Source organism: Puntigrus tetrazona, chromosome 20, assembly GCF_018831695.1.
Source record: "Puntigrus tetrazona isolate hp1 chromosome 20, ASM1883169v1, whole genome shotgun sequence".
Taxonomy (NCBI): domain Eukaryota; kingdom Metazoa; phylum Chordata; class Actinopteri; order Cypriniformes; family Cyprinidae; genus Puntigrus; species Puntigrus tetrazona.
The window spans coordinates 20,965,079-20,975,760 of NC_056718.1; the positions used below are offsets into that span (position 1 = coordinate 20,965,079).

The 10,682-nt window shown below is 36.0% G+C and overlaps 2 protein-coding genes across 2 annotated transcripts; one reads left to right on the forward strand and one right to left on the reverse strand.

The window, feature by feature from the left end:
* The first annotated feature begins 254 nt into the window (after positions 1-254).
* On the forward strand, positions 255-2,681 carry naa20 (N-alpha-acetyltransferase 20, NatB catalytic subunit). Its single transcript, XM_043219755.1, has 6 exons — positions 255-371; positions 814-838; positions 925-1,015; positions 1,370-1,505; positions 1,615-1,760; positions 2,397-2,681. The coding sequence occupies exons 1-6, from the start codon at positions 319-321 to the stop codon at positions 2,480-2,482; spliced, it is 537 nt and encodes a 178-aa protein (XP_043075690.1). The 5' UTR covers positions 255-318; the 3' UTR covers positions 2,483-2,681.
* Positions 2,682-3,109: 428 nt separating this feature from the next.
* Positions 3,110-10,677, reverse strand: crnkl1 (crooked neck pre-mRNA splicing factor 1). Its single transcript, XM_043219753.1, has 14 exons — positions 10,504-10,677; positions 10,194-10,346; positions 8,844-8,935; positions 8,599-8,757; positions 8,326-8,492; positions 7,500-7,678; positions 7,238-7,408; positions 6,256-6,447; positions 6,083-6,142; positions 5,773-5,853; positions 5,207-5,446; positions 4,967-5,068; positions 4,633-4,881; positions 3,110-3,580 (listed from the first exon to the last, which is right to left on the reverse strand). Exons 1-14 carry the CDS (start codon positions 10,549-10,551, stop codon positions 3,200-3,202), a joined length of 2,274 nt encoding a protein of 757 aa, XP_043075688.1. The 5' UTR covers positions 10,552-10,677; the 3' UTR covers positions 3,110-3,199.
* Between the last annotated feature and the right edge of the window lie 5 nt (positions 10,678-10,682).

Here is a 10,682-nt window from a genome sequence, read left to right on the forward strand (position 1 = left end):
AAAATACTGTTGCACTCAACTATTGACACTCTACTACTAAACTAATAGTTTTGTGCTGTTTTCATAAACGATAAGTAGGCTGCCTAAGTTTTGCATTGTAAATAATGTTTAATATTTTCACTTAATATAAAATCGCATTCATTTATTTTTGGGGATTTTAATTAAAATGTGTTCAGCCTTCGGTTTTGACAAACAAATAAGATTTCGTGAACAGTATTAAAAAAAGTCGACAGGTGTCGCTGTTTAAAAGGACAATGAAACGTCACGCACGCGACGCAGAGGTGAAAGGTCAGAGCGTCGTCCTGCGCGCCCGGGAGAATGACAACATTGCGAGCCTTCACGTGCGATGATCTGTTTAAATTCAACAATATGTGAGTAACATGTTCGCAAGTCATGCAGCAGCGCCAATAATGATCTTTTCTATAAAGTGCACTGAATGTGCCTGATGATAACACCATATAGATTCGGGAATTAACAGTCAGCCACCTTCATTGTCACTTAAAATGGTTCCGCCAGATATTCAACAATATTACAGTGCAGTATACTAACCGTAAGAACGTGTTTTCTAGTATTTCCGTGCTACTCTAGCGCACGAATACCGCAGTACTTGTTAAAAAGCGTGCTACTTTATGTTAGCATGCTGCCCTGCTCCATTTATATTGTGTATTACCTACATGATTTGAATAAACATTCAGTATGGTAATTATTCCATTAGTATTGTGTTCGTCCACATACGACTGTAATCTTTATATGCTGCACATTATTTGAGATTGTGGTCATATTTACGTTAATTTGTGTATTTTTGTCCCACAGTAATCTGGACCCCTTGACAGAAACTGTATCCTATAAAACACGTGACAAAATGTTAATTGGTCTATCTCTTTAGTTTTCATATGTTTTTCTTAACACTGATGTATTGCACAGTATGGAATTCCCTTCTATCTTCAGTATTTGGCTCACTGGCCGGAGTATTTCATAGTTGCAGAGGCTCCAGGCGGTGAACTCATGGGTTACAGTGAGTCAGACGTCTTTATCTTTATCTCATTGTAATCGAATAATCACTCAACAAACCCATATGTAAAATCCAACATGTTCCTGTGTTAAAAATGGATGCATTTTTGCACCACATACCAGAATGTATCCAGCTGGTTAAAGCCTCAATGATAGCAGGGATCGAAGATGGCACCTGAAAAGAAAAGTTGTTTCAGAGGCAGAAAAGTCACTATGTTTTGATGCACTTTTTTTTTTTTTTTTTTTAGAAAAACATCATTCACACTAACGTGAATTAAAACAGGTGAATTTAGATTTTATGTACAGCTGTCAGACCGGAGTAATTCTAACCTGTATGTTAATGTATGTCATCCTGCAGTCATGGGAAAGGCAGAGGGGTCCGTGGCTAGAGAGGAATGGCACGGACACGTCACCGCTCTCTCTGTGGCCCCGGAGTTCAGACGGCTGGGTCTAGCCGCTAAACTCATGGAGATGTTAGAAGAGATCTCGGAGAGGTAGCGTGGCTCGTTTGTAGTTTCCTTGAGAAAAAAGCTTTTCGTTAAAGATTGGTATTTGCACAGTATCCGTGTATGCAGAGTTCTTTTGTGTTTCTCTTTTATTTAGGAAGGGAGGATTCTTTGTGGATCTCTTTGTGCGAGTTTCTAATCAAGTGGCTGTGAATATGTACAAACAGCTGGGCTACAGCGTATACAGAACCGTTATAGAGTATTACTCGGCCAGTAACGGTGAACCTGACGAAGATGCGTATGGTGGGTTATTCACTTGTTTGAATATTACACTACTGTTCAAAACATTTGGGTTCGGTACAATGTCCTTTAAAAGCAATTTCATTAAAATTTCAAATAAAATGCTGGTATTTTGAACTTATTCATCAAAGAATCCTAACAATAACTCCGTCACACTTTACACAATTTTTTGAAGCAACTTTTTTCCAACATTGATCATCATAAATGTTTATTTAGCAGTGATTCGGCACATTAGAATGATTTCTGAAGGATCATGAAGGATTAATGACATTTAAAATATATTCATATAGAAAATAGACCCTTAAAATTGCAATATTTCACAATATTACTGCTTTTACTGTATTTTCTGGTCAAATAAATGCAGCCTTGCTGAGCAAAAGACACATCTTACTGAGTCCAAATGTTTGAACGGTAGTTTGTGATTTTCTTTTTATTGTTGGTATTTCTAAGGTGGGCATCAATAATATTGTTGCTCATATTGAAGGTTAGGGCTTTTAATAAACCCTTAATCTTAAATATTGAATTTAAGGACAATGCATAACATGTCCTGCAACATTTGTGTCACTTGGTAACTTAAAAACTCACATTTAAGAAAATGTAAAAATCTTAGGTTTTTTTGCTGTTCTTTCCATTTGACAGATATGAGGAAAGCTTTATCCAGAGACACAGAGAAGAAATCCATAATCCCGTTACCACATCCAGTCCGGCCAGAAGATATTGAATAACACTAATATGTGGCTTTCTGAAATCCTCAACATCCATCTGGAAAAACAGACATTTGTTGTTGTTTTTGGTCGCAATATTGATTTGAAATGTCAGAGAGCCACTGTTTAGAAGATCTTTTTTTTTTCTTTTGGGTTAATAAGCTGAAAATAAAAGACTTTGGGACTGTAGTTATGTGAAATAAAAAGGTTAAAGCAAAAACTGGGCATGTCTTTTTATATAAAATTTAAAACACTCTTGTGCAGGTTGATAACTAATTAGCTTACTGAAAACTGTAAGGGTCAGGTCATAGGCTATTTTTGCAGTAATGTCTGTCTGCCTCTGACAGTTCGAAGCTTTTCCCTGTAATATTGAAAAAGCTGTCAAAATAAGACGGACTATATGGACATAAACATCTTCCTGTAAATGTGTCAAACGTCTATGCACAGCTTCAGTAAATTAATTAAATACAGGCTACTCTGCATCTGCATTCCTACTATTTAAAAAAAAAAATTGGGCTCTGCTCAATCATTAAAAACAACGGCTGTGCACACGTTTGAAATGTGATTCTCTGATTCTTCATCTACAATGCAAGCGACGATCGGTTTTGGGGGGGACGCCATATTGAATAACAGTAAGTGATTGACACATTTGGTTCACACCTTTATTTTGTTACAAAAGAAGAGAGACAGACAGAAAGAAACGGAGACAAATAACGTGTTAAGTTCCAGCACACTAGGTCACTGATTTTCTGTGTCCGCTTTTGTTTCTTTCGTCTCGTCTTTGTCCTCTTCACGGTCGCCACCGTCACTCTCGCTTTCACTGCTGCTGCTCTCATCGTCGCGATCATCACACTCGTTTTCAGGCTGTTCTGTGCTGGCTGCAGGTCCCTGCTCCTCTCTTTCTGGGCTCTCCTGTGCTTCTTTCCCTTGAGGAACCTGCTGTCCTCCTTCCTCCTCCTCCTCCTCCTCCTCCTTCTCATCCTCATCCTCCTGGTCTTTCTCATCCTCCTGCTGCTGCTTCTTCCACATCTTGGCCATGGCCAGCAGTTTGAGGTTGGGCTGGTTGGCAGCATCTTCAGGGAAGATGTAGTCGTAATATTCTTCCCAACCTGCATCCGACTGATAAACAAAAGACAATGTATTAGGGCCGACTAGTTGATAGGGCTTTGATTCGATCCAATTAATGATTCATAGGTTTCCAATTATAGAAAGATTTCTTTTTCCCCCAATTGAAAAGTATTAAATTCTCATCTGGACATGAATTGATTTTAATGAATGATTCTGTATTTTTATTAACATAAATTGTTGATTATGTAAATGCTTTCTCTCAATGTGTCTTTGGTAAGAAAGAAAAACGGTTTAAGATTGTTTATTCTAAGGAACTTTAAGTAAATATAAAATTCATGTGCCTATATAGCCAACTTGGAACAAAGAATGCAATGTCAAAAACATTGATTTAAACACAGCTAGGAAGGTATTAAATTTCCTTTTTTGTTCATGTATTCATAAATATTTTTACTGACAGTTTTATTAGTTTTTGCATTTATTTTGATTGACATCTTTATAATAACTTTGTAATTACATGTTAACTAATTCAAATTAATTTGTAGCTACTAATTGTCTAAAAACTTTAGGTTTAGTGGAATAAGTTGACATACTAATAAAATCTTCTGGTAGTATGTTGTGAATTCATCAAAATAAAGTGGATAAAGAAGATATTAAGCTGTCTACTAATAATCTAATGACTGCTGGTTGACATGTAATTGTATAGTAGATTTTAATAGAATGTAAGTAGAATGTAGAAACTGAATTATCAAAGTGTTACCTTATTAGTATGTGTGTGCATGTAAGTAGTATAATTTAATGTTTAAATATTTCAAAAATACTGAATATTTTTCAACACTAATGACTTGATTTTTTAGTAAACAAACATGTCACAATCCAAAAATCCGTTTAAATTTGTAAAAATAGTTTACCGAATTTTACTGAAATAGTGATTCATTTAGTTATTTTAATTTTAAATACATAAATTTCTAATTGTTGCATTGAAAAAACAAGCATCACTATGATATCATAAATTTGTGCATGCGACTAGTTTAATTTAATTTTCGATTCTTGTGATGGCCCGATGTAGAAAAAAACAAAAAAATGAAGAAGGAATGAACTCTCACCCCGTCCTCTGCTGTGATCTTCCTCCTCTTCTTCACCTTCTCTGGCAGGAGTTTGCGCACTCTCTCCTTATTGGTGAACGATCCGAATTCATCCTCAAAGTCTCTCCAAGACTCCAGGAGCATCAGACGTTCCTCCTTCTCCTCACAGCTCTGCATACTCTTGTTGGCCTCCTCGTAGATCTGTCTGCTCCGCTGAATGCGGTCGTCACTGTCGATGGACAGCTCAAACTGAGCATAGCTGATCCAGACCTACAATACAACCAGATGGGAAACAATCGCATCGGATATTCTTGAAGGATGAGCATGTTGTGTAGATGTCATTCTGATGGCTTACTTTGACATGTTGAGTACGCTGTAACAGTCTTTTATAAAGCCCTCGTGTGTTGTCATATTCTTCTTGCTCGATCTCAGAGTCGATGTAGGACTTCCACAGCACCTGATGTGAAAAATACAATGGAGAGACCGTTAAGAATCACCCATAACCCTGTAAAAGCCTGTCACGAAACAACAGTCCGACACATTTTTCGAAATGAAAAAGAGAAACGGACAAAAAAGAGAAACGTGAAGTTCTGACCTCTGGCATGTCAAGTCGCGGTTGTCCAATGGCCAGTTCAAATATGGCCCTGGCCCGGTCTGTGTCTCCCAGGATGGTCTCCAGCTCTGCAAACTTGATCCAGGTGGTGCAGTTTTCTGGACTGAACTCCAGATACTTCTCATAAAGCTTCCTGCAGCGATCAAACTCTCTCAGCTGTAGCTCCAGCTCAATGTAGCCTTTGAACAGTTTGTTTTTGGGACACTTTCCGATGGCTGTACCCTGACAGGAAAGAGGTCAGAGGTCAAACTCCGCAGTGTGTAGGAAGAACACTACCATTGTGTGAGGTCATTTTTTTTTAATTTTTTTACGGAAATGAAAGACATCTCCTATGTGCCCAATGCAAATGTTTTTTTTGAATAAAATAGAAACATTTCTGATTATGATCAGTGTTGAAAACATTTATGTGGAAAGATTTTTTTCAGGAATTAATTTGCAGCATTAATTTAATTTGACGCTAACATTATAAATGTCTTTACTGTCACTTCTGATCCATTTAAAGCATTCTTTCTCAATAAGTGTAATGATTTCTTAAGTGAAACACTTACCATGCCTCGTCTAGCATTCTGAAGGTTTTTCTGTCTGATTTCAAATTGTCCGTATAAAAGCCAAATCTTGGCGAATGTAAACTGTGTATTTAAAAAATGCACTGGAGTTAGAAAACAATTCATAAAAATTAAACTCAGAAATAGTACCTATACAGGATTTGACATATAATATGCAATGTCAAACTTTTTTTTTTTTTTTGAGCTGTTAAAACTGTTGCAAAAAAGCACATTTTAAGAGCTGGTTCATCAAAAACGGACATGAGGTTGTGTAAATAGTGTTTTTAACCACCATTAAGAAGGACAGCTTTACCTTTTTGTGTGGTATAAGCTCCAGACACGCTTGATACACCTGCCTCGTTCTCTCAGGGTCCTAAACAAACCAGACAAAAACATCATACATCAAGCTCGAATTCTAAAGGTGTACGTGTATTACCACGGCTTTACTGAGACTAAATACTTCCATCTCAGAGATGTCCATCCTACCTTGACCTCCAGCTCCTCATAGAGAGCATAGTTAATCCACAGGTAGATGTAGCGTCTCCAGTGTCTCTTCTCTTGGATGGGGGGTATGTTGGCAATGGCTCTCTCGTACACTTCTCTAACCGTGTCTGCATCGGCGTCACTCTCCACCAGCCGCAGGTAATCAAACCAGGCATCATAATTGTGTGGGTTAGCCTACACAGCAGAAAATTATTAAACAAGATATTGATGCTTTGCTAAAGGCTACAACTTGCTTTAATACAACCAAAAGGCTTCCAGGAAAGTCCTTAGGATCTTTTAAAAAATCTGAACAAAGAGGACGTATCATGAAATTTTTGTAACGGTTAGCGGTCATTTAAATAATTACAATTTAATTGTTGATTTTGTTGTTAGCAACGTTGTAAGATTAATATACACATACACCTGAATGAGTCATTTCTTAAACTATTTACAAAGCTTTCAAAAAATGTTTTATTAACAATATAAAAAATATATAAATACTAACAATTATTTATAATTTATGGGTCAAAGACGGAAAAGAGGTTTAAGCATAAAAACATTAAGTGTAATACTGGCTTAAATTGTTGTTGTTTTTCTCAAAAACTGTAGTCTTCTGAGCAAAAAATAAAAATTGTATATATTTCCTTGATTTACCAACTAGAAGACACCAACTAAAATGCCATCCAGCGTAACAATTTTGTCAGACATTTTTATTTACAAAAATTAATTTATAACATTAAAAGACTTTCATCAGTCAGTTGTTATTTTTTTATATAAATATTGTGTTACACTGAATGACAATGTAACATTATTTCAACCAAATTTTGACATTTTATTCTCCAAAAACGTATTTAAAAAGTAGACACTTTTAACTTTAACATTTTTGATGCAGACATCATGATGTCTTTAATATACATTTTGTTGAATTTATATATACACATACATTCACAAACGGCATTAATATTAACATACATGCTTTGCTCACCTTAACTTCCTCTTCATACTGAAACCTCCTTTTGCTGACGATCACGTCCTCGATTCCTCTCCTGTCTCCAAAGCGCTTCTCAAACACAGTGTAGTTCTTAAACAGCTCCTGGGCCTGCTGCTTGGGGATTCTGTCCAAAGCGTATTTATAGATGACACGAACTCTCTCAAACTAAAAGACACAAATCAAAGGGTCAGCTCTAAACGGGACACATCAGAAGGGTCTCATGCTTGCTGGATGACATGAACTCAGGACATCATACCTCTTTCTGCTTCTCCTCGAATCTGGCAAAAGCCACGTAGAGGCTCTCACTGATCTGCTCCTCGCCAAAAAACTCCACAGCTCTCTCAAACACCTTCCTCGCTCGAGCGATGTAACCATGCTTCTCTTCGAAATGAGCGTACTTGATCCAGTTCTTCACTTCGGGATGGACCATCACAAGTGCTTTGCTATTAAGGATAACTACATTTCTTAAATCCATTCAAACGATTAAGACTAATATTAATAATAATATACACTACTAGTCAAAGTTTTTGAACAGCAAATATATATATATATATATATATATATATATATATATATATATTATATATATTTTTTTTAAGAATTCAATTTTACCCTCCAAGCCTGCATTTATTTGATCAAAAATACAGCAAAAGCTTTTATTTAAAAATGATTTGTAATTAAATTGATCAAAAGTGAATGATAATGATAAAGACATGTTAATGTTACAAAAGACTTCTATTTCAGATAAATACTGTTCTTCATAACTTTTTCCATCAAAGAACTTATCAGTTATTTTAAATCAATTTGTGTTTTGAATGTATATTTTAATTGTACTGTTTTTGCTGTACTTTTGATCAAATAAATGCAGGCTTGGTGAGCAAAAGCGACTTTACAAAGCAATCAATAAAACAGAAATGAAGTAGTTGAAATTTACTATATAGTCCTATATAAGTATACCAAGTAGTTGAAGAGTTAGGTGATACCATTTTTGCACTTAAATTAATTCACTGATTTTAATTCATTTTTCAGTTATGTATGTATTCGGACACTGCTGATGAAACAGGTTATTTACGAAAGGATATAGTTCTCATAGATGCTGCGGGACTTGTCCACTTCCTTATACCGCAGCTCAAAGTTGATATACGAATGCCAGGCCTGTTCCTCCGGCTCCCATTCCATCCAGCGCTCAAACACCTGCCTGCAGCCAGCGATGTTTCCCAGCATCTCCTCCATATAGGTGTACTTGTACCTGGCGCATAAACATATGAGTCAAAGAATAAATCAGGAGGAAGAAAAAAAAAAAAAACATAGCATCCTTGTCTGAATGTCTGTATGAATTAAAGAAGGTAGCACACCAGAACTGATTGACACGGGGCAAGATGGTGATTGCTCGGTCCCAGATGTTGCGAGCGTGGTTCACCTGTCGGTTCTTCATCTCCATCTCTGCATACTTCAGCCACAGTGTGATGTTGCGGTGATCCACGTCGAGTGCCCGCTCGTATATAGAGCGAGCTCTAAAGACAAATCGAAAAAAAAAAAACTGTTACAGAAATCAACTCTAGTCTACAATTCAGGCATCGGACACTGAACTGTAACTCACCTCTGGACCTCCTTCAGGCTCTCCTCCCATTGTGCGTATTTGATCCAGTTGCTGATGACAGTTCTGTTCTTCCTGATGTTGTCTTCAAACCCCTGTAGCGGAAAAAAGTTAAATGTGTTTAGATATGTACCATAGCAATGCCATTTTTAGAGCATGGACAATGGCAAATTCATGTTTTTTCATATGATAATACCATGTTTTCTAGAGTTACAACATAGTAAAAAAATTGGAGTCTGCTCAAGTAACTCACCAACAGGAAATTTCTATGTAGTATACTTGTTCCTGTTTGCTGTAAAATGCTGTAGTAACGCTGACGCTAACCTTTAACAGTGCCATGCTCTGATAATAATAGCTTTGAGGAATTATACATTATTTGGACAATTAGTTTAAAAAAAAAAAAAGTTATATATGATTCTGTTGTATGGAAATGAATAAAAATAATGTATTGCTACTTAATATTGAAGTAACACTTTTCAATAAGGTTCAATAAGGTTAATGTGTTAACTAACACGAATAAACAATACATTTTTTACAGTATTTATTAGTCTTAATGACAGTTGTTTACTGTTAGTTCATGTTCATTCAGATTGCATTAACTGCTAACAAGCACAATCCCTTTTTTTAATAATACATTAGTAAATGCTGCAATTAACATTAACCAAGATTAATAAATTAATGAAAATAACCTATGGTTCATTCTTAGTTCATGTCAACTATAGTACTATAGTTAACTATAGTATCCTATTGTAAAGTGTTACTATTGTAAGTGTTATTATTAATATAAATTCTATCCAAGTTTGTTACTTTCAGTAAAAGTGTGGTTATTTTATATGCTTGTATTTTTTTATATTACGTTAAAATAAAGTTTTACCAAATTACTTTAAATTATTTAATAAGATAATAAATCATTGCAAAGCATTTTAGGTTTCAGTTTTTGGCTAATTGCGCATCCGAATTTTTATTTATTTTGGTGCAACCCTAACATACACTGTATTTTTGTGGCACACACCATAATACAGAATTTGTTTCTGAACTTGTGACCTTTTGCAACACTAACACTGATTCTTATCTGAATTAAATCAACACAGAATTAAACCGAGCTGAATAATGAGACTACAGTCTTTTGAAGTTGTTTCTTCCAGTTTATTAATGTGAAACTGCATTAAAATCAACTCTATTGCAAAAAGCACAGTTTAAATTAAAATATGAGATTAGCAAATACAATTTTTTCTGTACATGTAGTTTGGTAATCCCGTGTATGGAAAAACCATGGTACATGCGTATAGTTGTAACCACTACCATTTGACACCGTTATGCATTTTGAAGTCACAGAACATATAGCACTCATACCTTCCTCTTCTTCAGTTTATAGTCGTTGAGTTCTTCTGAATCAGTGATCTTCTGTTTGGGTGGAGGAGGCAGCAGCTCTAGTTCCCTCTCCTTCGCCTCTCTAAGCAGCTGCTCCGCGGTGATCTGCACCTCCGCCGGGGCTTTATTTTTCACCTGAACACATAACACAAAACAAATACAAACAAAAAACAATATTTACCTCAATTAGCTTCATCCGTAAATATCACACAACTGCTTCCTGAAACGGCAATACACAAGCGTTTCGCGTTGTTTAAATGCTAATGCTAACTCGCTAAACATAATTTTTTACCTTCGCCACTTTCGGTATTCTCTGTTTACCCGCCGCGGTGGACGCCATGACTATTTCGCTCCTGTCACTTTATTATAAAGCACCTTTGAGTATTCCTTTACGTTTTTAAACTTCGATAAGCCGCCAAAACTTTAGCGACGTTTCGGTGCCGTGTGTCGCGCGTCGCGTTTGCTGTGACG